Below are 14,392 nucleotides of genomic sequence, written 5' to 3' on the forward strand. Positions count from 1 at the left end.
GACCCTGGAGTACAGTGTAAACCAGCTCTGAACCTGGGACCCACTGCAATTCAGAACAAACTCTGGAGTAAACTTTAATCCAACACAAATTCTTGGGTACACTGTAATCCAGCACAAACTCTGGGGCACACTGCAATTCAGCACTGACCCTGGGATACACTGTAATCCAGCAGTAAATCTGGGGCACACTGCAATCCAGCACTGACCCTGGGATACAGTGTAATCCAGCAGTAAATCTGGGGTACATTGTAATCCAGCACAAACTCGGGGTTTACTGCACTCCTGCTCTGACACTGGGATACACTGTAATTCAGCTCTTACTCTGCGATACACTGTAATCCAGCACTGATCCTGTGATACACTGTAATCCAGCACTGATTTTCTGATACACTGTAATCCAGCACCAACCCTGGGATACACTGTAATCCAGCACTGATTCTGTGATACACTGTAATCCAGCACTGCCCCTGGGATACTCTGGAATCCAGCACCAATTCTGGGATACACTGTAATCCAGCACTGGCTCTGTAATACACTGTAATCCAGCACTGACCCTGTAATACACTGTAATCCAGCACTGACCCTGTAATACACTGTAATCCAGCACTGACCCTGTGATACACTGGAATCCAGCACTGACACTGTCATACACTGTAATCCAGCACTGACCCTGTGATACACTGTAATCCAGCACTGACCCTGGGATACACTGTAATTCAGCACTGACACTGTCATACACTGTAATCCAGCACTGACCCTGTAATACACTGTAATCCAGCACTGACCCTGTAATACACTGTAATCCAGCACTGACCCTGGGATACACTGTAATCCAGCACTGACCCTGGGATACACTGTAATCCAGCACTGACACAGCCATACACTGTAATCCAGCACTGACCCTGGGATACACTGTAATCCAGCAGTGACACTGTCATACACTGTAATCCAGCACTGACACAGGCACACACTGTAATCCAGCACTGGCCCTGGGATACACTGTAATCCAGCACTGACTCTGTGATACACTGTAATCCAGCACCAATTCTGGGATACACTGTAATCCAGCTCTATCTCTGGGGTACACTATAATCCAGCACTGACCCTGTGATATATTGCAATCCAGGACTGACCCTGTGATACATTGCAATCCAGGACTGACCCTGTGATACATTGCAATCCAGGTCTGACCCTGTGTTACATTGCAATCCAGGACTGACCCTGTGATACATTGCAATCCAGGTCTGACCCTGTGATACATTGCAATCCAGGTCTGACCCTGTGATACATTGCAATCCAGGTCTGACCCTGTGATACATTGCAATCCAGGTCTGACCCTGTGATACATTGCAATCCAGGACTGACCCTGTGATACATTGCAATCCAGGTCTGACCCTGTGATACATTGCAATCCAGGACTGACCCTGTGATACATTGCAATCCAGGACTGACCCTGTGATACATTGCAATCCAGGTCTGACCCTGTGATACATTGCAATCCAGGACTGACCCTGTGATACATTGCAATCCAGGACTGACCCTGGGATGCACTGCAATCCAGCATTGACTGCAAAACACTGAAATCCAGCACTCAATCTCGACCGCAGTGTAATCCAGCACTGACCCTAGGTTGCACTGCAATCCAACACTGGCCCTGGGGTACACTGTAATCCAGCACAGAATCTGGGTACACTGTAATCTAGCACAAACTCTGGGGCACACTGTAATCCAGCACAAATTCTGGGGTACATAGTATTCAAGCACAAACTCGGTGTACACTATAATCCAGCACAAACTCTGGGATACAGTGTAATCCAGCACAGACAGTGTCATACACTGTAATCCAGCACTGACAAAGTCATACACTGTAATCCAGCACAGACAGGCATACACTGTAATCCAGCACTGACCCTGGGATACACTGTAATCCAGCACAGACAAAGTCATACACTGTAATCCAGCACAGACAGACATACACTGTAATCCAGCACTGACCCTGGGATACACCGTAATCCAGCACTGACACTGCCATACACTGTAATCCAGCACTGACACTGTCATACACTGTAATCCAGCACAGACACTGTCATACACTGTAATCCAGCACAGACACTGTCATACACTGTAATCCAGCACTGACAGACATACACTGTAATCCAGCACTGACACTGCCATACACTGTAATCCAGCACTGACACTGTCATACACTGTAATCCAGCACTGACACTGTCATACACTGTAATCCAGCACAGACACTGTCATACACTGTAATCCAGCACTGACACTGTCATACACTGTAATCCAGCACTGACACTGTCATACACTGTAATCCAGCACTGACACTGTCATACACTGTAATCCAGCACTGACACTGTCATACACTGTAATCCAGCACAGAATCTGGGTACACTGTAATCTAGCACAAACTCTGGGGCACACTGTAATCCAGCACAAATTCTGGGGTACATAGTATTCAAGCACAAACTCGGTGTACACTATAATCCAGCACAAACTCTGGGATACAGTGTAATCCAGCACAGACAGTGTCATACACTGTAATCCAGCACTGACAAAGTCATACACTGTAATCCAGCACAGACAGGCATACACTGTAATCCAGCACTGACCCTGGGATACACTGTAATCCAGCACAGACAAAGTCATACACTGTAATCCAGCACAGACAGACATACACTGTAATCCAGCACTGACCCTGGGATACACCGTAATCCAGCACTGACACTGCCATACACTGTAATCCAGCACTGACACTGTCATACACTGTAATCCAGCACTGACACTGTCATACACTGTAATCCAGCACAGACACTGTCATACACTGTAATCCAGCACAGACACTGTCATACACTGTAATCCAGCACTGACAGACATACACTGTAATCCAGCACTGACACTGCCATACACTGTAATCCAGCACTGACACTGTCATACACTGTAATCCAGCACTGACACTGTCATACACTGTAATCCAGCACAGACACTGTCATACACTGTAATCCAGCACTGACACTGTCATACACTGTAATCCAGCACTGACACTGTCATACACTGTAATCCAGCACTGACACTGTCATACACTGTAATCCAGCACTGACACTGTCATACACTGTAATCCAGCACAGACACTGTCATACACTGTAATCCAGCACTGACACTGTCATACACTGTAATCCAGCACTGACACTGTCATACACTGTAATCCAGCACTGACACTGTCATACACTGTAATCCAGCACAGACACAGGCATACACTGTAATCCAGCACTGACAAAGTCATACACTGTAATCCAGCACTGACACTGTCATACACTGTAATCCAGCACTGACACAGGCACACACTGTAATCCAGCACTGACACAGGCATACACTGTAATCCAGCACTGACACTGTCATACACTGTAATCCAGCACTGACACAGGCATACACTGTAATCCAGCACTGACACTGTCATACACTGTAATCCAGCACTGACACTGGGATACACTGGAATCCAGCACAGACACAGGCATACACTGTAATCCAGCACTGACACTGTCATACACTGTAATCCAGCACTGACACTGTCATACACTGTAATCCAGCACTGACACAGGCACACACTGTAATCCAGCACTGACACTGTCATACACTGTAATCCAGCACTGACACTGTCATACACTGTAATCCATCACTGACACTGTCATACACTGTAATCCAGCACTGACACTGTCATACACTGTAATCCAGCACTGACACTGTCATACACTGTAATCCAGCACTGACACAGCCATACACTGTAATCCAGCACTGACACTGTCATACACTGTAATCCAGCACTGACACTGTCATACACTATAATCCAGCACTGACACTGTCATACACTGTAATCCAGCCCTGACACTGTCATACACTGTAATCCAGCACTGACACTGTCATACACTATAATCCAGCACTGACACTGTCATACACTGTAATCCAGCCCTGACACTGTCATACACTGTAATCCAGCACTGACACTGTCATACACTGTAATCCAGCACTGACACTGTCATACACTGTAATCCAGCACTGACACTGTCATACACTATAATCCAGCACTGACAAAGTCATACACTGTAATCCAGCACTGACACTGTCATACACCGTAATCCAGCAGTGACACAGGCACACACTGTAATCCAGCACAGACACAGTCATACACTGTAATCCAGCACTGACACTGGCATACACTGTAATCCAGCACTGACACTGTCATACACTGTAATCCAGCACTGACACAGGCACACACTGTAATCCAGCACTGACACAGGCATACACTGTAATCCAGCACTGACAAAGCCATACACTGTAATCCAGCACTGACACAGGCATACACTGTAATCCAGCACTGACACTGTCATACACTGTAATCCAGCACTGACACAGGCACACACTGTAATCCAGCACTGACACAGGCATACGCTGTAATCCAGCACTGACACTGTCATACACTGTAATCCAGCACTGACACTGCCATACACTGTAATCCAGCACTGACACTGTCATACACTGTAATCCAGCACTGACACAGGCATACACTGTAATCCAGCACTGACACAGGCATACACTGTAATCCAGCACTGACACAGGCATACACTGTAATCCAGCACTGACACTGTCATACACTGTAATCCAGCACAGACAGTGTCATACACTGTAATCCAGCACTGACACTGCCATACACTGTAATCCAGCACTGACACAGGCACACACTGTAATCCAGCACTGACACTGTCATACACTGTAATCCAGCACTGACACTGTCATACACTGTAATCCATCACTGACACTGTCATACACTGTAATCCAGCACTGACACAGGCATACACTGTAATCCAGCACTGACACAGGCATACACTGTAATCCAGCACTGACACAGGCATACACTGTAATCCAGCACTGACACTGTCATACACTGTAATCCAGCACTGACACAGGCATACACTGTAATCCAGCACTGACAAAGGCATACACTGTAATCCAGCACTGACACAGGCATACACTGTAATCCAGCACTGACACTGTCATACACTGTAATCCAGCACTGACACAGGCATACACTGTAATCCAGCACTGACACAGGCATACACTGTAATCCAGCATTGACACTGTCATACACTGTAATCCAGCACTGACACTGTCATACACTGTAATCCAGCACTGACACAGGCATACACTGTAATCCAGCACTGACACAGGCATACACTGTGATCCAGCACTGACACAGGCACACACTGTAATCCAGCAGTGACACTGTCATACACTGTAATCCAGCACTGACACTGCCATACACTGTAATCCAGCACTGACACTGTCATACACTGTAATCCAGCACTGACACAGTCATACACTGTAATCCAGCACTGACACAGGCATACACTGTAATCCAGCACTGACACTGTCATACACTGTAATCCAGCACTGACACAGGCACACACTGTAATCCAGCAGTGACACTGTCATACACTGTAATCCAGCACTGACACAGCCATACACTGTAATCCAGCACTGACACAGGCATACACTGTAATCCAGCACTGACACTGTCATACACTGTAATCCAGCACTGACACTGTCATACACTGTAATCCAGCACTGACACTGTCATACACTGTAATCCAGCACTGACACTGTCATACACTGTAATCCAGCCCTGACACAGGCACACACTGTAATCCAGCACTGACACTGTCATACACTGTAATCCAGCACTGACACAGGCACACACTGTAATCCAGCACCGACACTGTCATACACTGTAATCCAGCACTGACACAGGCACACACTGTAATCCAGCACCGACACTGTCATACACTGTAATCCAGCACTGACACAGGCACACACTGTAATCCAGCACTGACACAGGCATACACTGTAATCCAGCACTGACACTGTCATACACTGTAATCCAGCACTGACACTGTCATACACTGTAATCCAGCACTGACACTGTCATACACTGTAATCCAGCACTGACACTGTCATACACTGTAATCCAGCACTGACACAGGCACACACTGTAATCCAGCACTGACACTGTCATACACTGAAATCCAGCAGTGACTCTTGGATACACTGAAAAACAGCATTGGCTCTGGGGCACACTGTAATACAGCACTGACTCTGGGATACACTGTAAACCAGCACTGGCTCTGGAGCACACTGTAATACAGCACTGACTCTGGGATACACTGTAAACCAGCACTGACTCTGGGGCACACTGTAATACAGCACTGACTCTGGGATACACTGTAATCCAGCATAGGCCCTGGGACACAGCCTTAATCCAGCTCTGACTCTGGGTACACTGTAATCCAGCACTGACCCTGTGATACACTGCAATCCAGCATGACCCTGGGATACACTGTAATCCAGCACTGACCCTGGGATGCACTGCAATCCAGCACTGACCCTGGGGTAGATCATAATCCAGCACTGACCCTGGTACGCACTGCAATCCAGCACTGACCCTGGGGTAGATCGTAATCCAGCACTGACCCTGGGATGAACGTCTATCCAGCACTGACCCTGAGATGAACTTCTATCCAGCACTGACCCTGGGGTAGATCATAATCCAGCACTGACCCTGGGATGCACTGCAATCCAGCACTAACCCTGGGGTAGATCGTAATCCAGCACTGACCCTGGGGTAGATTGTAATCCAGCACTGACTCTGTGATACACTGCAATCCAGCACTGACCCTGGGGTAGATCGTAATCCAGCATTGACACTGGGGTACATCATAATCCAGCATTGACACTGGGGTACATCATAATCCAGCACAGACTCAGTGATACACTGTAATACAGCACTGACTCTGCAATATACTATAATTGAGGACTGACTCTGGGGCACACTGTAATCTGGCACTGACTCTGTGATACACTGTAATCCAGCATAGACCCTGGGACACAAGCCTTAATCCAGCACTGACTCTGTGATACAGTGCAATCTAGCACTGACCCTGTGATACACTGTAATCCAGCACTGACCCTGGGGTAGATCGTAATCCAGCATTGACACTGGGGTACATCATAATCCAGCACTGACTCAGTGATACACTGTAATACAGCACTGACTCTGCAATATACTATAATTGAGGACTGACTCTGGGGCACACTGTAATCTGGCACTGACTCTGTGATACACTGTAATCCAGCATAGACCCTGGGACACAAGCCTTAATCCAGCACTGACTCTGTGATACAGTGCAATCTAGCACTGACCCTGTGATACACTGTAATCCAGCACTGACCCTGGGGTAGATCGTAATCCAGCATTGACACTGGGGTACATCATAATCCAGCACTGACTCAGTGATACACTGTAAACAGCACTGACTCTGCAATATACTATAATTGAGGACTGACTCTGGGGCACACTGTAATCTGGCACTGACTCTGTGATACACTGTAATCCAGCATAGACCCTGGGACACAAACCTTAATCCAGCACTGATCCTGTGATACAGTGCAATCCAGCACTGACCCTGTGATACACTGTAATCCAGCACTGACCCAGGGGTAGATCATAATCCAGCACTGACCCTGTGATACACTGTAATCCAGCACTGACCCTGTGATACACTGTAATCCAGCACTGACCCTGTGATACACTGGAATCCAGCACTGACCCTGTGATACACTGTAATCCAGCACTGACCCTGTGATACACTGGAATCCAGCACCAACCCTGTGATACACTGTAATCCAGCACTGACCCTGTGATACACTGTAATCCAGCACTGACCCTGGGGTAGATCGTAATCCAGCATTGACACTGGGATACACCATAATCCAGCATTGACACTGGGGTACATTGTAATCTAGCACTGATACAGGGTACTCTGTAATGGAGCACTGACACTGGGATACACCATAATCCAGCATTGACACTGTGGTACTCTGTAATCCAGAACTGACACTGTGGTACTCCATCGTGCAGCACTGACACTGGGATACATTGTAATCCAGCACCGGCTCTGGGCAAGGGGCTGGTTTAGCACAGGGCTAAACAGCTGGCTGTTAAAGCAGACCAAGGCAAGCCAGCAGCACGTTTCAATTCCCATACCATCCTCCCCGAACAGGCGCCGGACTGTGGTGACTAGAGGCTTTTCACAACAACTTCATTTGAAGCCTACTTGTGGCAATAAACAATTTTCATTTAATTTCATTTTAATTTCACTGTAAACACGCCTTGACTGGGGGGGCACACTGTAATCTAGCTCTGACACTGGGGCACACTGTAATCTAGCAGCACTGACACTGGGGCACACTGCAATCTAGCAGCACTGACACTGGGGCACACTGCAATCTAGCAGCACTGACACTGGGGCACAATGCAATCCAGCTCTGACTATGGGGTCCACCTTAATCCAGCATTGATACTGGGGCACACTGTAATCCAGCACTGACTCTGGGGTATACCATAATCCAGAACTGACACTGGGGTACTCCATAATCCAACATTGACACTGGGGTACAATGTAATCCAGCACCGACTCTGGGCTACACTGTAAATAAGCATTGACTCTGGGCTACACTGTAAACAAGCATTGACACTGGGGCACACTGCAATCTAGCAGTCACTCTGCAGTACAACGCAATCCAGCACTGACTATGGGGTCCACCGTAATTCAGCATTGACACTGGGGTACACTGTAATCCAGCACTGACACTGGGGTCTATGCACAAATACACCCCTGTCTCTCTGCTCCTATACCCCTTTAAGAATTTTACCCCTTAGTTTATATTGTTTCTCCATGTTCTTCCTGCCAAAATGCATCATCTCAAACTTCTCCGCATTGAACTTCATCTGCCACCTATCTGCTCACTCCACCAACATGTCTATGTCCTTTTGAAGTTCTACACTATCCCCTTCGTTTACAATACTTCCAAGGTTTATCATCCACAAACCTTGAAACTGTCCCCTGCACCCCAATATCTAGATCATTAATACATATCAGCAAAAACAAGGGTCCCAACACCGACTCCTGGGGAGCACCACTACAAATCCTCCTCCAGCCTGAAATTATCCATTGACCATAATTCTCTGCTTTCTATTATTCAGCTAATTTTGTAGCCATGTTGTTACTGTCCCTTTTATTCCATGGCCTAGAACATTTCTCACAAGTCCGAGGTGGGGTGGGGTGTGGCACTGTACCGAATATCTTCTGAAAGTCCCTGTACACCACATCAACAGCAATACCCTCATTGAATTTTCTATCACCTCCTCAAAAACTCCAGAAAGTTAGTTAAACATATGACGGATTCTCCGTAGCCCGACGCTGAAATCAGGATCAGCGACCGGACGGAGAATGGCTTCTGACGCTGGATTCGGGAAAGGTGGCAGTTTGACACCGGTTGGCAATGCTCCACCCCTGCCAAATCGGCGTTATCGGGACACGCTCCGCACACAGCTGCAAGGCCATTGGCGCATCATCAGCCGGCCCACCTGCGATGCTCCGTCCCAGATTGGCCTAGTTTTCGACGGCGCGGGCCACGTGTGGTCCCAGCGGTCGGGAACCTGGCGTGCCAGCTGCGGACAGTGCCCAGCGCCGGCACATTCCAGGATCTGTGCTGCTGGCCAGGATGCTGCTGCTAGGGCTGGGGGAGTGGTGGGGGGTAGCCAGGGGGTGGGCTCTGGGGTTGGGGTGGGCAGGTTAGGGTTTCAGCATGGCCGGCACCATGTTTTCCGGTGCGACCGGTGCTGCTACACATGTGTGGCCCTGGACTCGGCAATTCTGCGACCGTTTTCCGCTCGCTCCACGGGTGTTCCACGTGGCATCTGTGCTAGTCCCTCACCGGTACCAGAATCGGTGAGGGGTTCGCACCGATTTTACCACGTGAATCACCCGTGGATCCTCCGATGTCACCTGAAGACTCTCCCCCCCGATGCTCCGCCCCCGATGGGCCGAGTTTCCGACCACTAGGTTGACGTGTGGTCACAGCGGCCAGGAACCCAGCGTGGCGGCTGCGGACTGTGGTTCTCAACTGTATTTTCTACCTGACATCTGTCATAAGCATACTTTGTCTTCCTTATCTTAATTTCCATCCCCCTTTTCATCCTGAGAGCTCTAGATTTGTTTGTCCTACCTTTGCTTTTTAAGGAAATATTCCTTGACTGCGTCCAGACCATTTCTGTTTTGAAGTTAGCCCATTGTTCAGTTACAGTGTTTCCCACCAACCCTTCATTCCAGTCTTATCCAACCAAGCTCCGTTCTTGCCCCATTGCAGTCAATTAGTTTACTCTGGATTGCTAACTTTTCGTTTTTTTCCTTTTTAGGGGCAATTTAGCGTGGCCAATCCACCGACCCTGCACATCTTTGGGTTGTGGGGGTGACACCTGCGCAGGCACAGGGAGAATGTGCAAACTCCACATGAACAGTGACACGGGGCCGGGATCAAACCCGGGTCTTTGGCACCGTGAGGCAGCAGTGCTAACCACTCCGCCATCGTGCCGCCCTTATTTTCCTTTTCTATCATCATCCTAAACCTTGCAAAACATTGGTCACTGTCTCCTAAATGTTCCCCCTTTAACACGTGATCTACTTGGCCGACCTCATTTCCAAGAACCAGCTCCAACAGTGCATCCTGTTTTTTTGTACTGGACACTAAGTGCTGTAGAAACGGTTCCTGAACACAATCTAGGAATCTTTGCCTCTTCCCGCCCTTTACAATATCACTGTCCCAGTCTACATTTGGGTAATTAAAGTTCCCCCATTATCATTACACAATAATGCTTGCATCTCTCTGTAATTTCCCTGCAGATTTGTTCTTCTACATCCTCCTCGCTGGTTGGTGGTCTATAGACGGCACTGAGCAATGTAATTGCGCCCTTTTTGTTTCTTAGCTCCAGCCAAATTGATTCTGTCCTTGAACACTCTGGGACCTCCACTTTTTCCAGCACTGCAATATTCTCCCTGAACAATACCGTCACCCCGCCCCCTCCTTGTCGTACTTTCCTATCTTTTTCTGAACACATTATACCCAGGAATATTCCTTGAGCTAGGTCTCTGATTTTGCCACAACATCATATTTCCACGCTGCAATCTTTAACTCGCCAATCTTGATGTAATACCCTCACGAGACCCATGGGGACACCCTAATTGATCTCTTTGGGGAACTCATGGAATACGAGCTCTCCCACTAGTGGGCAGAGGCCCATCAGCTGGGGATCGTAGAAATCGCCTCAGAAAAGCCAGCCCAGGCTGGGACCGGCGTGGTCGGAAGTCCCGACTGGGACCTTGGAACGATGAGCTGCATTGCGGTCTTTACTTTTGTTGTTGAATTAAAGTTCTTTTGGATTTACCTTCTCAACTGGGTTATTGTGTTTGAGCCTGAGCACACAGGTGTCAATGCTCGGGAAGGGTGATGTGGAGATTTACCAGAATGACACCAGGCACAAAGGACTACAGTTACGTGGAGAAACTGGGGGAGCAGGTCCTGTTTTCCCTGAGTTGAGAGGGCAATTGGAAAGAAAGGAACATGGCGGTCGAGGTGACGACCATTTGGCTTTTCGATTAGCATAGTTTCCTGATCATAGCTGGCGTCATGGCAACTCAATGTGGCAGAGGGGGCCTCAAACAATGGTTAGGCCCTATTATTTACATATACAAGGAATGTAACATCTGTTTCAGGTACTGGGAATAGACACCTGTGTACACCAAATTAGTGGACCACCCACTTCCTAGCTGCCACCTTGGAAATACAGGATGCTATTCAAAACCCCAAACAGGTAGTTCACATTTAATTTCAAGGCCACAAGCTCCATTTTTGCATCGATCATTCAGCAGATGTGGTACCAATTGTCCACTTACCTGTTGTTTCATTCTGTTTTCGAGCTTCCTCTTCAAGAGAGGAGATTGTCTCTGCACTGGCACTGATTGCATCATGGTGCTCAGAGTGCGACAGCCTCCCATTTGGTTTGATTAATTTATTGGCTACCTGTGAGTTTCTCACCCTGACCTCTGACCTGCAGTTTCCTGAACTTTGACCTGTGCCATTGGTCACTGTACTCCTTGGCAGTCGAATGGCAGGATTTGATGGACAATGAGCAGGAATTTCTGAAGCACACAAGGCAACTGAATTGTCATTTGGCATTGGTTGCAGAGGTTGGAGGGAAGAAGTTTCCGGAACAGCTGGCCTTCCATCATCGGATGGATCTAAGTGAACGAGCCGGTACTGAGGAGATGGGCAGGCATCAAGGTGTGTTACAGGTTGGCTCCTCAGGGTTACTGGGATCCTGGTCTGATGGGCAGTGGATAGGATTGTCAGGTTAGCTTTGTTGATCATCGGCCTTTTGAGAAGTGGCTGTTGACAGGAAGTCTCGTCTATAAATTGAGGGTCGGTCAGATGTGAGTTGAGCACCCTGGATCTGTCTTGGGAATGGAGAGAGGGTGGGTTTTCCTTGACCTGACCCTTTCTCTGAGGAATCACTGGGCTGTGTACAGTGGAACTTTCCCTACTCTGCCTAGAGTTTTGATGTGACATTTGAGTTGGGGAATGCGGAGTAGGTTGGAGCCCAGAGGAGATCTCTGGAACCTGCCCTGAGCTTGGATTTGCTCCGTGGCTGTCCTTTGACACACAAACACTGACAACTGCCTTGGGATCAGCAGAGCTCCTCAGCTCCTGCCTGCTCTCAACAGGTCCCTCTCTTTGACAGTGGATTTGTTGGGCGTAATCTCCCCCTTTCTCCATGATTTTCCTTCTAGACTTTGACTTACAATCAGCTGTAGTGCTTACAGGTTCAAAGGTGACACTGTCCTCCCCAGTGCTCCCCCATGGACAATCAATGTCTTTGGCATTTGGCTCCAAACTATCTGTAGTCCTCCCAACCTTGCCGGACACTATGGTGTAGTAGTACGCTGAGACCTGAGTGCCTGTTCTCTCAGTAACATTGTCTTGGCAAGAAACAGACGCTGCTCCACCATCAATCACAGAGATGTCATCAATGGAGGTCACATCTCCAATATACGTTTCCTTAATGGGTTCGATTCTGACCCTGTGCTCCGATGGAAGGACCCAGCATGGAATGGCTCTGGGAGTAAAAGACCCAACATCTCCAGTATCCACTGTCAGGTTAGTCTTCAAGCCTAAAGCAGTATCTTGGGGAAGTTCATGCTGATTGGGTAGGTGGAGTTCCTTGTCTTGGGGGATGATCCTAACATCTGGAAATTTATAAGATGGAGGCTCATAGCTCCCAGCTTTGGAATCTGATATGATGTAAGACCCACAAGAACTGCACTTGCCATCAATGCAGATTGCTGTGTTGACCTGGGGGATATTTGCCCTATAAGTCACTTTTTCTCCACTGGTTACTGGATTGCTCCCACCTCTCCAGGCCATCTGTCCCTGTGTATTTTTACAGTAAGGTCTGCTGACATCTCCTGAGCCAGCCTTCAGCAAGCATTCCTTCCTGGGCAACCCATAGGCTGGAAGGCCCGGCTTTGGTAGCAACCCCCTTGGGCCACGACGGACTGAGTACTCAATGCCGCACTTCCTTCGCAACTGGTAGCGGACTTCGGCTTCCTGTGTGGACTCGTCCTCGAACCTCACGCGACTCGGCGACTGGCTTCGCTTCGTCTGCAGTCTGCAATGCGACTCACCACTGGAGGAGTCGCTGAGGTTGCCGTTGTTGTGGAGGTTTGAAGAGAATCCATCTCTGGAGAATGGACCTTTCTTGGGTGAAGAGGTATCATTTATATTGGTTTCCCTGTGGAGTGAGTGGAAACAAATGGTTATTTTACCAGGCTGCACCATTATTAAACCAAGAGTCCAGATTGGGGAAGTACCAGGGCAGGTCGGTGGTATAATGTGGGTGACAACACACAGTGCCACAAAGTGGCAATACATTGCTTGTGATGGTTACTCCCTCGCACTCTCTTGGAAAGTCACAGGATCAACTGGGACTAATGGAATAGAGAATGGAAAGACCATTATTGTTCATTAGTCATGGCACTTCTCTTCCCTCTGACTTAGAAGGCCATGGCATCATGTACTCACTCCAGACAAGTGATGGGCAACCTAGGCTAGTGATTGGGCCGCATGAATGGCCCTCCTTCATCTCAGTGGGTCACAAGATTGAAATCGGGCACGTTCACTAACCATGACCCCATGAATAAGATTAAATACATTTAATACATGTTGAATGTTTAGGTCTACAAAATTATGAGGGGCATAGACAGAGTGGATAGTCGGAGACTTTTTCCCAGGGCAGAGGGGTCAATTACTAGGGGGCATAGGTTTAAGGTGCGAGGGGCAAGGTTTAGAGGAGATGTACAAGGCAAGTTTTTTTACACAGAGGGTAGTGGGTGCCTGGAGCTCGCTGCCGGAGGAGGTGGTGGTAGCGGAA

The 14,392-nt window shown here is 48.2% G+C and overlaps 1 protein-coding gene across 8 annotated transcripts in view; it reads right to left on the reverse strand.

The window, feature by feature from the left end:
• Positions 1-14,392, reverse strand: part of LOC119964940 (uncharacterized protein KIAA1614-like) — a 180,178-nt gene that overhangs the window by 51,917 nt on the left and 113,869 nt on the right. For all 8 annotated transcript variants that reach the window (XM_038795149.1, XM_038795151.1, XM_038795147.1 and 5 more), the window contains one exon: positions 11,859-13,753. In XM_038795149.1, coding sequence (XP_038651077.1) covers positions 11,859-13,753 — 1,895 coding nt within the window. The remainder of the gene's footprint in view (positions 1-11,858; positions 13,754-14,392) is intronic.

Source organism: Scyliorhinus canicula, chromosome 4 (genome assembly GCF_902713615.1).
Source record: "Scyliorhinus canicula chromosome 4, sScyCan1.1, whole genome shotgun sequence".
Classification (NCBI taxonomy): domain Eukaryota; kingdom Metazoa; phylum Chordata; class Chondrichthyes; order Carcharhiniformes; family Scyliorhinidae; genus Scyliorhinus; species Scyliorhinus canicula.